General features: G+C 28.8%; 1 protein-coding gene across 6 annotated transcripts in view; it reads left to right on the top strand.

Moving 5' to 3' along the window:
- The window catches only part of nrcama (neuronal cell adhesion molecule a), a 171780-nt gene that overhangs the window by 52493 nt on the left and 104016 nt on the right, over positions 1-15271 (top strand). For all 6 annotated transcript variants that reach the window (XM_061961427.2, XM_061961423.2, XM_061961422.2 and 3 more), the window contains exons 2-3: positions 7533-7632; positions 7791-7808. In XM_061961427.2, coding sequence (XP_061817411.1) covers positions 7551-7632; positions 7791-7808 — 100 coding nt within the window. In that variant the 5' untranslated portion in view covers positions 7533-7550. The remainder of the gene's footprint in view (positions 1-7532; positions 7633-7790; positions 7809-15271) is intronic.

The raw sequence follows: 15271 nt of genomic DNA, 5'->3' as shown, positions 1-15271 counted from the left end.
AAATGAGTCAGAGGGTAGAGGAGGATGAAACGTCCACTAGTTATAAACTCATCTATTTTCAGTCCAGCTTGTCATCAACATTTACATTCAGGCTTTGTGTGCTATATTTGAGAATATCACAGCCAGAAAAATGTCTGCTACCCAAAAAACTTTTTTTTTTCTTTTTTTTTTTAAATGTATTTATTTGTTTTTGCAATATTTAGATTTATTTGTTTTTGCAGTATTTAGATTTATTTGTATTTTTAATTTTACTATTTTATTATTTATTTTTATTTTTGGGTTTTGAAGCCCAAACTATTTTTGCACTGAATTTTGTTACATTGAATTTTTATAAACTGATTTTTTTACCCACTAAATTGAAAAAAAACCCCCGGTATTTTAACAAACGGAATTTTTAAACATACAAATTTTGCTCACAATTTTGTATTTAATGAAATTGTCATCATAATTTGATGTGAAAAACATTTTTTACATTGAATTTTTATACAGTAAATTTTTATAAACTGATTTTTTTTACACAGATTTTTTACACACTGAATTAAAAAAACGACCTGTAAAAACTGAATTTTTAAACATACAAATTTGTGAGCAAAATTTGGATTTAATTAAATTGTCATCATACTTTGATGTAAAAAAAACAAAAACATTTTTTACACAGAATTTTTATACAGCACATTTTTATAGAGGCATTTTTTTACATTGCATTTTTACACAGATTTTTTACACACTGAATTAAAAATTTTATTTTAACAAACTGAATTTTCAAACATACAAATTTTGCTCACAAATTTGTATTTAATCAAATTGTCATCATAATTTGATGTAAAACCCTTTTTTTTTTACATTGAATTTTTATACAGTACATTTGTATAAACTGATTGTTTTACATTGCATTTTTTACACAGATTTTTTACACGCTGAATTGAAAAAACTATTTTAACAAATTTAATTTTTAAACATACATATTTTGCTCTCAAATTTGTATTTGATAAAATTGTCATCATAATTTGATGTAAGAAAAACAAACAATTTTTACACAGAATTTTTATACAGTAAATTTTTCTAAACATTTTTTTACATTGCATATTTTACACAGATTTTTTACACACTGAATTCAAAATTTTATTTTAACAAACAACATTTTTAAACGTACAAATTCTGATCACAAATGTGTATTTAATCAAAATGTCATCATAATTTGATGTAAAAAAAAAATCCATCAAATTTTTATACAGTAAATATTTATAAACTGATTTTTTTACATTGCATTTTTTACACACTGAATTAAAAAACAGTATTTTTACAAACTGAATTTTTAAACATAAACATTTTGCTCACAAATTTGTATTTAATCAAATTGTCATCATAATTTGATGCAAAACTATTTTTTTTACATTTAATTTTCATACAGTACATTTGTATCAACTGATTGTTTTACATTGCAATTTTTACACATATTTTTTACACACTGAATTAAAAAAACGGTATTTTAATAAACTGAATTTTTAAACATGCAAATTTTGCTCACAAATTTGTATTTAACTAAATTGTCATCATAATTTGATGTAAAAAAAACAACACATTTTTTTACACAGAATTTTTATACAGTACATTTTTATAAAGGCATTTTTTTTACATTGCATTTTTACACAGATTTTTTACACACTGAATTAACAATTGTATTTTAACAAACTGAATTTTCAAACATACAAATTTTGCTCACAAATTTGTATTTAATCAAATTGTCATCATAATTTGATGTAAAACCCTTTTTTTTTTACATTGAATTTTTATACAGTACATTTGTATAAACTGATTGTTTTACATTGCATTTTTTACACGCTGAATTGAAAAAACTATTTTAACAAATTGAATTTTTAAACATACATATTTTGCTCTCAAATTTGTATTTGATAAAATTGTCATCATAATTTGATGTAAAAAAAACAAATAATTTTTACACATAATTTTTATACAGTAAATTTTTCTAAACATTTTTTTACATTGCATATTTTACACAGATTTTTTACACACTGAATTCAAAATTTTATTTTAACAAACTGAATTTTTAAACGTACAAATTCTGATCACAAATGTGTATTTAATCAAAATGTCATCGTAATTTGATGTAAAAAAAAAAAATCCATCAAATTTTTATACAGTAAATTTTTATAAACTGATTTTTTTACATTGCATTTTTTACACACTGAATTAAAAAACAGTATTTTTACAAACTGAATTTTTAAACATAAACATTTTGCTCACAAATTTGTATTTAATCAAATTGTCATCATAATTTGATGTAAAACAATTTTTTTTACATTTAATTTTTATACAGTACATTTGTATCAACTGATTGTTTTACATTGCAATTTGTACACTGATTTTTTACACACTGAATTAAAATATTTTTTTTTAACAAACTGAATTTTTAAACATACAAATTTTGCTCACAATTTTGTATTTAATGAAATTGTCATCATAATTTGATGTGAAAAACATTTTTTACATTGAATTTTTATACAGTAAATTTTTATAAACTGATTTTTTTACACAGATTTTTTACACACTGAATTAAAAAAACGACCTGTAAAAACTGAATTTTTAAACATACAAATTTTGCTCACAAATTTGTATTTAATCAAATTGTCATCATAATATGATGTAAAAAAAGAACATTTTAAATTGAACTTTTATACAGTAATTTTTTATAAACTGATTTTTTACTTTGCATTTTTTACACAGATTTTTTTACACACTGAATTAAAAAAACGACCTGTAAAAACTGAATTTTTAAACATACAAATTTTGCTCACAAATTTGGATTTAGTTAAATTGTCATCATACTTTGATGTAAAAAAAAAACAAACAAACATTTTTTTACACAGAATTTTTATACAGTAAATTTTTTATAAATGAATTTTTTTACATTGCATTTTTTACACCGATTTTTTTACACACTGAATTAAAAAAACGGTATTTTAATAAACTGAATTTTCAAACATGCAAATTTTGCTCACAAATTTGTATTTAACTAAATTGTCATCATAATTTGATGTAAAAAAAAAACGAATTTTTATACAGTACATTTTTATAAAGGCATTTTTTTTACATTGGATTGTAGCTGAGATAGGCTCCAGCGCCCCCCGCGACCCCAAAGGGAATAAGCGGTAGAAAATGGATGGATGGATGGGCATTTTTACACAGATTTTTTACACACTGAATTAAAAATTGTATTTTAACAAACTAAATTTTCAAACATACAAATTTTGCTCACAAATTTGTATTTAATCAAATTGTCATCATAATTTGATGTAAAACCCTTTTTTTTTACATTGAATTTTTATACAGTACATTTGTGTAAACTGATTGTTTTACATTGCATTTTTTACACAGATTTTTTACACGCTGAATTGAAAAAACTATTTTAACAAATTGAATTTTTAAACATACATATTTTGCTCACAAATTTGTATTTGATAAAATTGTCATCATAATTTGATGTAAAAAAAAAACAACAATTTTTACACAGAATTTTTATACAGTAAATTTTTCTCAACACATTTTTTTACATTGCATTTTTTACACACTGAATTAAAATTTTTATTTTAACAAACTGAATTTTTAAACGTACAAATTCTGATCACAAATGTGTATTTAATCAAAATGTCATCATAATTTGATGTAAAAAAAAAAAATTCCATCAAATTTTTATACAGTAAATTTTTATAAACTGATTTTTTTACATTGCATTTTTTACACACTGAATTAAAAAATAGTATTTTTACAAACTGAATTTTTAAACATAAACATTTTGCTCACAAATTTGTATTTAATCAAATTGTCATCATAATTTGATGCAAAACTATTTTTTTTACATTTAATTTTTATACAGTAAATTTTTATAAACACATTTTTTACATTGCATATTGACACAGATTTTTTACAAACTGAATCAAAATTTTTATTTTAACAAACTGAATTTTTAAACGTACAAATTCTGATCACAAATGTGTATTTAATCAAAATGTCATCATAATTTAATGTAAAAAAAAAAATCCATCAAATTTTTATACAGTAAATTTTTATAAACTGATTTTTTTACATTGCATTTTTTACACACTGAATTAAAAAACAGTATTTTTACAAACTGAATTTTTAAACATAAACATTTTGCTCACAAATTTGTATTTAATCAAATTGTCATCATAATTTGATGCAAAACTATTTTTTTTTACATTTAATTTTTATACAGTAAATTTTTATAAACACATTTTTTACATTGCATATTTACACAGATTTTTTACAAACTGAATTAAAATTTTTATTTTAACAAACTGAATTTTTAAACGTACAAATTCTGATCACAAATGTGTATTTAATCAAAATGTCATCATAATTTAATGTAAAAAAAAAAATCCATCAAATTTTTATACAGTAAATTTTTATAAACTGATTTTTTTACATTGCATTTTTTACACACTGAATTAAAAAACAGTATTTTTACAAACTGAATTTTTAAACATAAACATTTTGCTCACAAATTTATATTTAATCAAATTGTCATCATAATTTGATGTAAAACTATTTTTTTTACATTTAATTTTTATACAGTACATTTTTATAAACACATTTTTTACATTGCATTTTTTACACAGATTTTTTACACACTGAATTAAAATTTCTATTTTAACAAACTGAATTTTTAAACGTACAAATTCTGATCACAAATGTGTATTCAATCAAAATGTCATCATAATTTGATGTAAAAAAAAAAAATTTCCATCAAATTTTTATACAGTAAATTTTTACAAACTGATTTTTTTACATTGCATTTTTTACACACTGAATTAAAAACACTATTTTTACAAACTGAATTTTTAAACATAAACATTTTGCTCACAAATTTATATTTAATCAAATTGTCATCATAATTTGATGTAAAACTATTTTTTTTTACAATTAATTTTTATACAGTACATTTGTATCAACTGATAGTTTTTTATTGCAATTTTTACACAGATTTTTTACACACTGAATCAAATTTTTTTTTTTTTTAACAAACTGAATTTTTAAACATACACATTTTGCTCACACATTTGTATTTGATCAAATTGTCATCATAAATTGATGTAAAAAAAAAAAAAAAAAATTACATTGAATTTTTAAACAGTAAATTTTTATAAACTTATTATTTTACATTGCATTTTTTACACGCTGAATTTAAAAATGATTTATTTTAATAAACTGAATTTATAAACATACATATTTTGCTCACAAATTTGTATTTAATAAATTTGTCATCATAATTTGATGTAAAAATTAAATAAATAAAGAAATCAGTTACACAAATTCAGTGTCCAAAAAAGCTTGCACAATAAAGACACAAATGAACCTCCATACAGCTCTATGAGGTGGTAATCTCACTCTCTCTCAGCACATGGTCATACATGTCCTCAGGTAGGCTAGCATGACGCATTATTATAATTAAGCCATAGCGTTTTGCATAATATTGCACCTCACAAATGAGAAGATTTTGCATTGCATCCAGTTGGACAAGTGTGAGTGTAATTACCCTCAGCCTTAGGGCCCATTAGCTCACACATTTTGCACGGATGCATTACGATAAGACATATGAGGTGTAGAATGTAAAGATCCCCTCCATCATTTCATCCATCCATCCATCCATCTTCTTCCGCTTATCCGAGGTCGGGTCGCGGGGGCAGCAGCCTAAGCAGGGAAGCCCAGACTTCCCTCTCCCCAGCCACTTCGTCCAGCTCCTCCCGGGGGACCCCGAGGCGTTCCCAGGCCAGCCGGGAGACATAGTCTTCCCAGCGTGTCCTGGGTCTTCCCCGTGGCCTCCTACCGGTCGGACGTGCCCTAAACACCTCCCTAGGGAGGCGTTCGGGTGGCATCCTGACCAGATGCCCGAACCACCTCATCTGGCTCCTCTCCATGTGGAGGAGCAGCGGCTTTACTTTGAGCTCCCCCCGGATGACAGAGCTTCTCACCCTATCTCTAAGGGAGAGCCCCGCCACTCGGCGGAGGAAACTCATTTCGGCCGCTTGTACCCGTGATCTTGTCCTTTCGGTCATTACCCAAAGCTCATGACCATAGGTGAGGATGGGAACGTAGATCGACCGGTAAATCGAGAGCTTTGCCTTCCGGCTCAGCTCCTTCTTCACCACAACGGATCGATACAGCGTCCGCATTACTGAAGACGCCGCACCGATCCGCCTGTCGATCTCACGATCCACTCTTCCCCCACTCGTGAACAAGACTCCGAGGTACTTGAACTCCTCCACTTGGGGCAAGATCTCCTCCCCAACCCGGAGATGGTACTCCACCCTTTTCCGGGAGAGAACCATGGACTCGGACTTGGAGGTGCTGATTCCCATCCCAGTCGCTTCACTCTCGGCTGCGAACCGATCCAGCAAGAGCTGAAGATCCTGGCCAGATGAAGCCATCAGGACTACATCATCTGCAAATAGCAGAGACCTAATCCTGCAGCCACCAAACCAGATCCCCTCAACGCCTTGACTGCGCCTAGAAATTCTGTCCATAAAGGTTATGAACAGAATCGGTGACAAAGGGCAGCCTTGGCGGAGTCCAACCCTCACTGGAAACGTGTCCGACTTACTGCCGGCAATGCGGACCAAGCTCTGACACTGATCATACAGGGAGCGAACTGCCACAATCAGACAGTCCGTTACCCCATACTCTCTGAGCACTCCCCACAGGACTTCCCGGGGTACACGGTCGAATGCCTTCTCCAAGTCCACAAAACACATGTAGACTTGTTGGGCAAACTCCCATGCACCCTCAAGGACCCTGCCGAGAGTATAGAGCTGGTCCACAGTTCCACGACCAGGACGAAAACCACACTGTTCCTCCTGAATCCGAGGTTCGACTATCCGGCGTAGCCTCCTCTCCAGTACACCTGAATAGACCTTACCGGGAAGGCTGAGGAGTGTGATCCCACGATAGTTAGAACACACCCTCCGGTTCCCCTTCTTAAAGAGAGGAACCACCACCCCGGTCTGCCAATCCAGAGGTACCGCCCCCGATGTCCACGCGATGTTGCAGAGTCTTGTCAACCAAGACAGCCCCACAGCATCCAGAGCCTTAAGGAACTCCGGGCGGATCTCATCCACCCCCGGGGCCTTGCCACCGAGGAGCTTTTTAACTACCTCGGCAACCTCAGCCCCAGAAATAGAAGAGCCCACCACAGATTCCCCAGGCCCTGCTTCCTCATAGGAAGACGTGCTGGTAGGATTGAGGAGGTCTTCGAAGTATTCCTCCATCAAGTAATCCTCCATCATTTCAAAGTGTTGAATTGCTGTTATCCTCACAGTTTACTGCTCCCTATTGTCAAAGCTTGTTAATGTCAACATTTCTCTGCAGAGGCCCGCGGGTCCTTAGTGCTCGTGCTCGTGCTGGGCTGGCACATGTTTACAGGCCAACACGTGGCAAAATTGGCAGTGTTGTATATGTTGTGTGACTTAAGCCTTTTTTTTCCTTTTTTTTTGCAGGGGTAAAAGCAGGACAGCATGGACTTCCAGCTGAGCATTGGAGCTCTTCTCATGACGCTCCTGAGTCACATGACGTCAGCGCTGGAAGTGCCTCTTGACCGTAAGCATCGACACCATCCAATACAAGTGCTTTTTGAAAAGTCAAATGCAATAACGATTCACTTGAAGCCGTAATATTCCTGCTCACCGCAAAATACTAACAGCATTGCGGTATATTCTGTCACTGTGGTTCTGTGTTTTCATGGTGGACAATTAAAGCAAAAGTCCTGGAAGGATGTAAGTGCGCCCCGACTTCTCGTGTGCTAATGTTGTTTGCCGTGTCTTGACAAAATGCCCGCAGTACTTTATCAAAAATGCTTGTTTTGATGTGTTGTTGGACTCCATGACGGAAGTATTGGGTCACATTCTAAGACAGGGCTGTCAAACTCATTGAGGCTGCCCTCAGAGGGTCACTTGTAACAATGAATAATACAGAGTCTTTATGTAAATGTATAAAAATTCACCTATGCATTTGATTATTACCGTACTTTCCAGGCTTTAGAGCACACCAAATTTTCCATCTATCCATCCATCTTCTTCCGCTTATCCGAGGTCGGGTCGCGGGGGCAGCAGCCTAAGCAGGGAAGCCCAGACTTCCCTCTCCCCAGCCACTTCGTCCAGCTCTTCCTGTGGGATCCCGAGGCGTTCCCAGGCCAGCCGGGAGACATAGTTGGCGGGCCAATTTAGAACAGAAATACCATGGTCCGTCAACCAGGCACGGGTAGATTTTGCGCTGTGTGCAGGGGCCAAGTCCTGTTGGAACTTGAAATCTCCATCTCCATAGAGCAGGTCAGCAGCAGGAAGCATGAAGTGCTCTAAAACTTGCTGGTAGACGGCTGCGTTGACCCTGGATCTCAGGAAACAGAGTGGACCGACACCAGCAGATGACATGGCACCCCAAACCATCACCCAACCATGCAAATTTTGCATTTCCTTTGGAAATCGAGGTCCCAGAGTCTGGAGGAAGACAGGAGAGGCACAGGATCCACGTTGCCTGAAGTCTAGTGTAAAGTTTCCACCATCAGTGATGGTTTGGGGTGCCATGTCATCTGCTGGTGTCGGTCCACTCTGTTTCCTGAGATCCAGGGTCAACGCAGCCGTCTACCAGCAAGTTTTAGAGCACTTCATGCTTCCTGCTGCTGACCTGCTCTATGGAGATGGAGATTTCAAGTTCCAACAGGACTTGGCGCCTGCACACAGCGCAAAATCTACCCGTGCCTGGTTTACGGACCATGGTATTTCTGTTCTAAATTGGCCCGCCAACTCCCCTGACCTTAGCCCCATAGAAAATCTGTGGGGTATTGTGAAAAGGAAGATGCAGAATGCCAGACCCAAAAACGCAGAAGAGTTGAAGGCCACTATCAGAGCAACCTGGGCTCTCATAACACCTGAGCAGTGCCAGAAACTCATCGACTCCATGCCACGCCGCATTAACGCAGTAATTGAGGCAAAAGGAGCTCCAACCAAGTATTGAGTATTGTACATGCTCATATTTTTCATTTTCATACTTTTCAGTTGGCCAACATTTCTAAAAATCCCTTTTTTGTATTAGCCTTAAGTAATATTCTAATTTTGTGACACACGGAATTTTGGATTTTCATTTGTTGCCACTTCAAATCATCAAAATTAAATGAAATAAACATTTGAATGCATCAGTCTGTGTGCAATGAATAAATATAATGTACAAGTTACACCTTTTGAATGCAATTACTGAAATAAATCAAGTTTTTCAAAATATTCTAATTTACTGGCTTTTACCTGTAAGCAGTAAAAAAACAGCTTTAGTTTTTACCGTAAAAAAACTGGCAGCTCAGAATTTTACTGTGACGTTTGAGGTGTTTTTTTAAACAGTACCGCTGTTTTTGGTTTTTTTACGGTAAAATTCATGCAACCGAGCTGCCAGTTTTTTACTGTAAAATCAAAGATTTTTGTAGTGCATTATTGTAAATGGAAAAGCGGTACCAAAGTTGTTTTTACCGTAAATTGCAATGTAAAACAATCAGTTGATACAAATGTACTGTATAAAAATTCAATGTAAAAAAAAAGGGTTTTACATCAAATTATGATAACAATTTGATTAAATACAAATTTGTGAGCAAAATGTTTATGTTTAAAAATTCAGTTTGTAAAAATACTGTTTTTTAATTCAGTGTGTAAAAAATGAAATGTAAAAAAATCAGTTTATAAAAATTTACTGTATAAAAATTTGATGGATTTTTTTTTTTACATCAAATTATGATGACATTTTGATTAAATACACATTTGTGATCAGAATTTGTACGTTTAAAAATTCAGTTTGTTAAAAAAACATTTTTAATTCAGTGTGTAAAAAATCTGTGTAAAATATGCAATGTAAAAAAATGTTTAGAAAAATTTACTGTATAAAAATTCTGTGTAAAAATTGTTTTTTTTTTTTTTACATCATATTATGATGACAATTTTATCAAATACAAATTTGTGAGCAAAATATGTATGTTTAAAAATTCAATTTGTTAAAATAGTTTTTTCAATTCAGCGTGTAAAAAATCTGTGTAAAAAATGCAATGTAAAACAATCAGTTTATACAAATGTACTGTATAAAAATTCAATGTAAAAAAAAGGGTTTACATCAAATTATGATGACAATTTGATTAAATACAAATTTGTGAGCAAAATTTGTATGTTTGAAAATTCAGTTTGTTATAATAAAATTTTTAATTCAGTGTGTAAAAAATCTGTGTAAAAATGCAATGTAAAAAATGCCTTTATAAAAATGTACTGTATAAAAATTCTGTGTAAAAAAATGTGTTTTTTTTTTTACATCAAATTATGATGACAATTTAGTTAAATACAAATTTGTGAGCAAAATTTGCATGTTTAAAAATTCTGTTTATTAAAATACCGTTTTTTTAATTCAGTGTGTAAAAAATCTGTGTAAAAATTGCAATCTAAAACAATCAGTTGATACAAATGTACTGTATAAAAATTAAATGTAAAAAAAATAGTTTTACATCAAATTATGATGACAATTTGATTAAATACAAATTTGTGAGCAAAATGTTTATGTTTAAAAATTCCGTTTGTAAAAATACTGTTTTTTAATTCAGTGTGTAAAAAATGCAATGTAAAAAAATCAGTTTATAAAAATTTACTGTATAAAAATTTGATGGATTTTTTTTTTTTTTACATCAAATTATGATGACATTTTGATTAAATACACATTTGTGATCAGAATTTGTACGTTTAAAAATTCAGTTTGTTAAAATAACATTTTTAATTCAGTGTGTAAAAAATGCAATGTAAAAAAATGTTTAGAAAAATTTACTGTATAAAAATTCTGTGTAAAAATTGTTTGTTTTTTTTACATCAAATTATGATGACAATTTTATCAAATACAAATTTGTGAGCAAAATATGTATGTTTAAAAATTAAATTTGTTAAAATAGTTTTTTCAATCCAGCGTGTAAAAAATATGTGTAAAAAATGCAATGTAAAACAATCAGTTTATACAAATGTACTGTATAAAAATTCAATGTAAAAAAAAGGGTTTTACATCAAATTATGATGACAATTTGATTAAATACAAATTTGTGAGCAAAATTTGTATGTTTGAAAATTCAGTTTGTTAAAATAACATTTTTAATTCAGTGTGTAAAAAATCTGTGTAAAAATGCAATGTAAAAAATGCCTTTATAAAAATGTACTGTATAAAAATTCTGTGTAAAAAAAATGTGTTTTTTTTTACATCAAATTATGATGACAATTTAGTTAATTACAAATTTGTGAGCAAAATTTGCATGTTTAAAAATTCAGTTTATTAAAATACCGTTTTTTTAATTCAGTGTGTAAAAAATCTGTGTAAAAATTGCAATAAAAAACAATCAGTTGATACAAATGTACTGTATAAAAATTAAATGTAAAAAAAAATAGTTTTGCATCAAATTATGATGACAATTTGATTAAATACAAATTTGTGAGCAATATGTTTATGTTTAAAAATTCAGTTTGTAAAAAATACTGTTTTTTAATTCAGTGTGTAAAAAATGCAATGTAAAAAAATCAGTTTATAAAAATTTACTGTATAAAAATTTGATGGATTTTTTTTTTTTTACATCAAATTATGATGACATTTTGATTAAATACACATTTGTGATCAGAATTTGTACGTTTAAAAATTCAGTTTGTTAAAATAAAATTTTTAATTCAGTGTGTAAAAAATCTGTGTAAAATATGCAATGTAAAAAAATGTTTAGAAAAATTTACTGTATAAAAATTCTGTGTAAAAATTGTTTGTTTGTTTTTTACATCAAATTATGATGACAATTTTATCAAATACAAATTTGTGAGCAAAATATGTATGTTTAAAAATTCAATTTGTTAAAATAGTTTTTTCAATTCAGCGTGTAAAAAATCTGTGTAAAAAATGCAATGTAAAACAATCAGTTTATACAAATGTACTGTATAAAAATTCAATGTAAAAAAAGTGTTTTACATCAAATTATGATGACAATTTGATTAAATACAAATTTGTGAGCAAAATGTGTATGTTTGAAAATTCAGTTTGTTAAAATAAAATTTTTAATTCAGTGTGTAAAAAATCAGTGTAAAAATGCAATGTAAAAAATGCTTTTATAAAAATGTACTGTATAAAAATTCTGTGTAAAAAAAATGTGTTTTTTTTTTACATCAAATTATGATGACAATTTAGTTAATTACAAATTTGTGAGCAAAATGTGCATGTTTAAAAATTCAGTTTATTAAAATACCGTTTTTTTAATTCAGTGTGTAAAAAATCTGTGTAAAAATTGCAATGTAAAACAATCAGTTGATACAAATGTACTGTATAAAAATTAAATGTAAAAAAAATAGTTTTACATCAAATTATGATGACAATTTGATTAAATACAAATTTGTGAGCAAAATGTTTATGTTTAAAAATTCAGTTTGTAAAAATACTGTTTTTTAATTCAGTGTGTAAAAAATGCAATGTAAAAAAATCAGTTTATAAAAATTTACTGTATAAAAATTTGATGGATTTTTTTTTTTACATCAAATTATGATGACATTTTGATTAAATACACATTTGTGATCAGAATTTGTACGTTTAAAAATTCAGTTTGTTAAAATAAAATTTTTAATTCAGTGTGTAAAAAATCTGTGTAAAATATGCAATGTAAAAAAATGTTTGGAAACATTTACTGTATAAAAATTCTGTGTAAAAATGTGTTTGGTTTTTTTACATCAAATTATGATGACAATTTTATCAAATACAAATTTGTGAGCAAAATATGTATGTTTAAAAATTCAATTTGTTAAAATAGTTTTTTCAATTCAGCGTGTAAAAAATCTGTGTAAAAAATGCAATGTAAAACAATCAGTTTATACAAATGTACTGCATAAAAATTCAATGTAAAAAAAGGGTTTTACATCAAATTATGATGACAATTTGATTAAATACGAATTTGTGAGCAAAATTTGTATGTTTGAAAATTCAGTTTGTTAAAATACAATTTTTAATTCAGTGTGTAAAAAATCTGTGTAAAAATGCAATGTAAAAAAATGCCTTTATAAAAATGTACTGTATAAAAATTCTGTGTAAAAAAATGTGTTGTTTTTTTTTACATCAAATTATGATGACAATTTAGTTAAATACAAATTTGTGAGCAAAATTTGCATGTTTAAAAATTCAGTTTATTAAAATACCGTTTTTTTAATTCAGTGTGTAAAAAATCTGTGTAAAAATTGCAATGTAAAACAATCAGTTGATACAAATGTACTGTATAAAAATTAAATGTAAAAAAAAATAGTTTTGCATCAAATTATGATGACAATTTGATTAAATACAAATGTGTGAGCAAAATGTTTATGTTTAAAAATTCAGTTTGTAAAAATACTGTTTTTTAATTCAGTGTGTAAAAAATGCAATGTAAAAAAATCAGTTTATAAAAATTTACTGTATAAAAATTTGATGGATTTTTTTTTTTACATCAAATTATGATGACATTTTGATTAAATACACATTTGTGATCAGAATTTGTACGTTTAAAAATTCAGTTTGTTAAAATAAAAGTTTTAATTCAGTGTGTAAAAAATCTGTGTAAAATATGCAATGTAAAAAAATGTTTAGAAAAATTTACTGTATAAAAATTCTGTGTAAAAATTGTTTTTTTTTTTACATCAAATTATGATGACAATTTTATCAAATACAAATTTGTGAGCAAAATATGTATGTTTAAAAATTTCAATTTGTTAAAATAGTTTTTTCAATTCAGCGTGTAAAAAATCTGTGTAAAAAATGCAATGTAAAAAAATGCCTTCATAAAAATGTACTGTATAAAAATTCTGTGTAAAAAAATGTGTTTTTTTTTTTTACATCAAATTATGATGACAATTTAGTTAATTACAAATTTGTGAGCAAAATTTGCATGTTTAAAAATTCAGTTTATTAAAATACCGTTTTTTTAATTCAGTGTGTAAAAAATCGGTGTAAAAAATGCAATGTAAAAAACTTCATTTATAAAAAATTTACTGTATAAAAATTCTGTGTAAAAAAATGTTTTTTTTTTTTTTTTTTACATCAAAGTATGATGACAGTTTAATTAAATCCAAATTTGTGAGCAAAATTTGTATGTTTAAAAATTCTGTTTTTACAGGTCGTTTTTTTAATTCAGTGTGTAAAAAAATCTGTGTAAAAAATGCAAGGTAAAAAATCAGTTTATAAAAAATTACTGTATAAAAGTTCAATTTAAAATTTTCTTTTTTTACATCATATTATGATGACAATTTGATTAAATACAAATTTGTGAGCAAAATTTGTATGTTTAAAAATTCATTTTTTACAGGTGTTTTTTTCAATTCAGCGTGTAAAAAATCTGTGTAAAAAATGCAATGTAAAACAATCAGTTTATACAAATGTACTGTATAAAAATTCAATGTAAAAAAAAAAAAGGGTTTTACATCAAATTATGATGACAATTTGATTAAATACAAATTTGTGAGCAAAATTTGTATGTTTGAAAATTCAGTTTGTTAAAATACAATTTTTAATTCAGTGTGTAAAAAATCTGTGTAAAAATGCAATGTAAAAAAATGCCTTTATAAAAATGTACTGTATAAAAATTCTGTGTAAAAAAAAGTATCAGTTGCCAGAATTTTACACTGTACAATTTGATGGATAACGTGCTTTATAATCATTAGTCAAGCAGATATTTAAGGATTTATTTATTTGAATGTACAAACCCCGTTTCTATATGAGTTGGGAAATTGTGTTAGATGTAAATATAAACAGAATACAATGATTTGCAAATCATTTTCAACCCATATTCAGTTGAATATGCTACAAAGACAACATATTTCATGTTCAAACTCATAAACATTTTTTTTTTGTGCAAATAATCATTAACTTTAGAATTTGATGCCAGCAACACGTGACAAAGAAGTTGGGAAAGGTGGCAATAAATACTGATAAAGTTGAGGAATGCTCATCAAACACTTATTTGGAACATCCCACAGGTGTGCAGGCTAATTGGGAACAGGTGGGTGCCATGATTGGGTATAAAAGTAGATTCCATGAAATTCTCAGTCTTTCACAAACAAGGATGGGGCGAGGGTCACCACTTTGTCAACAAATGCGTGAGCAAATTGTTGAACAGTTTAAGAAAAAACAGCTATTGCAAGGAATTTAGGGATTTTACCATCTACGCTCCGTAATATCATCAAAG

Source organism: Nerophis lumbriciformis, linkage group LG05 (assembly GCF_033978685.3).
Source record: "Nerophis lumbriciformis linkage group LG05, RoL_Nlum_v2.1, whole genome shotgun sequence".
Taxonomy (NCBI): domain Eukaryota; kingdom Metazoa; phylum Chordata; class Actinopteri; order Syngnathiformes; family Syngnathidae; genus Nerophis; species Nerophis lumbriciformis.
Note: the sequence above shows the minus strand (reverse complement) of the source record. Positions and strands in the feature narration are given on the sequence as shown.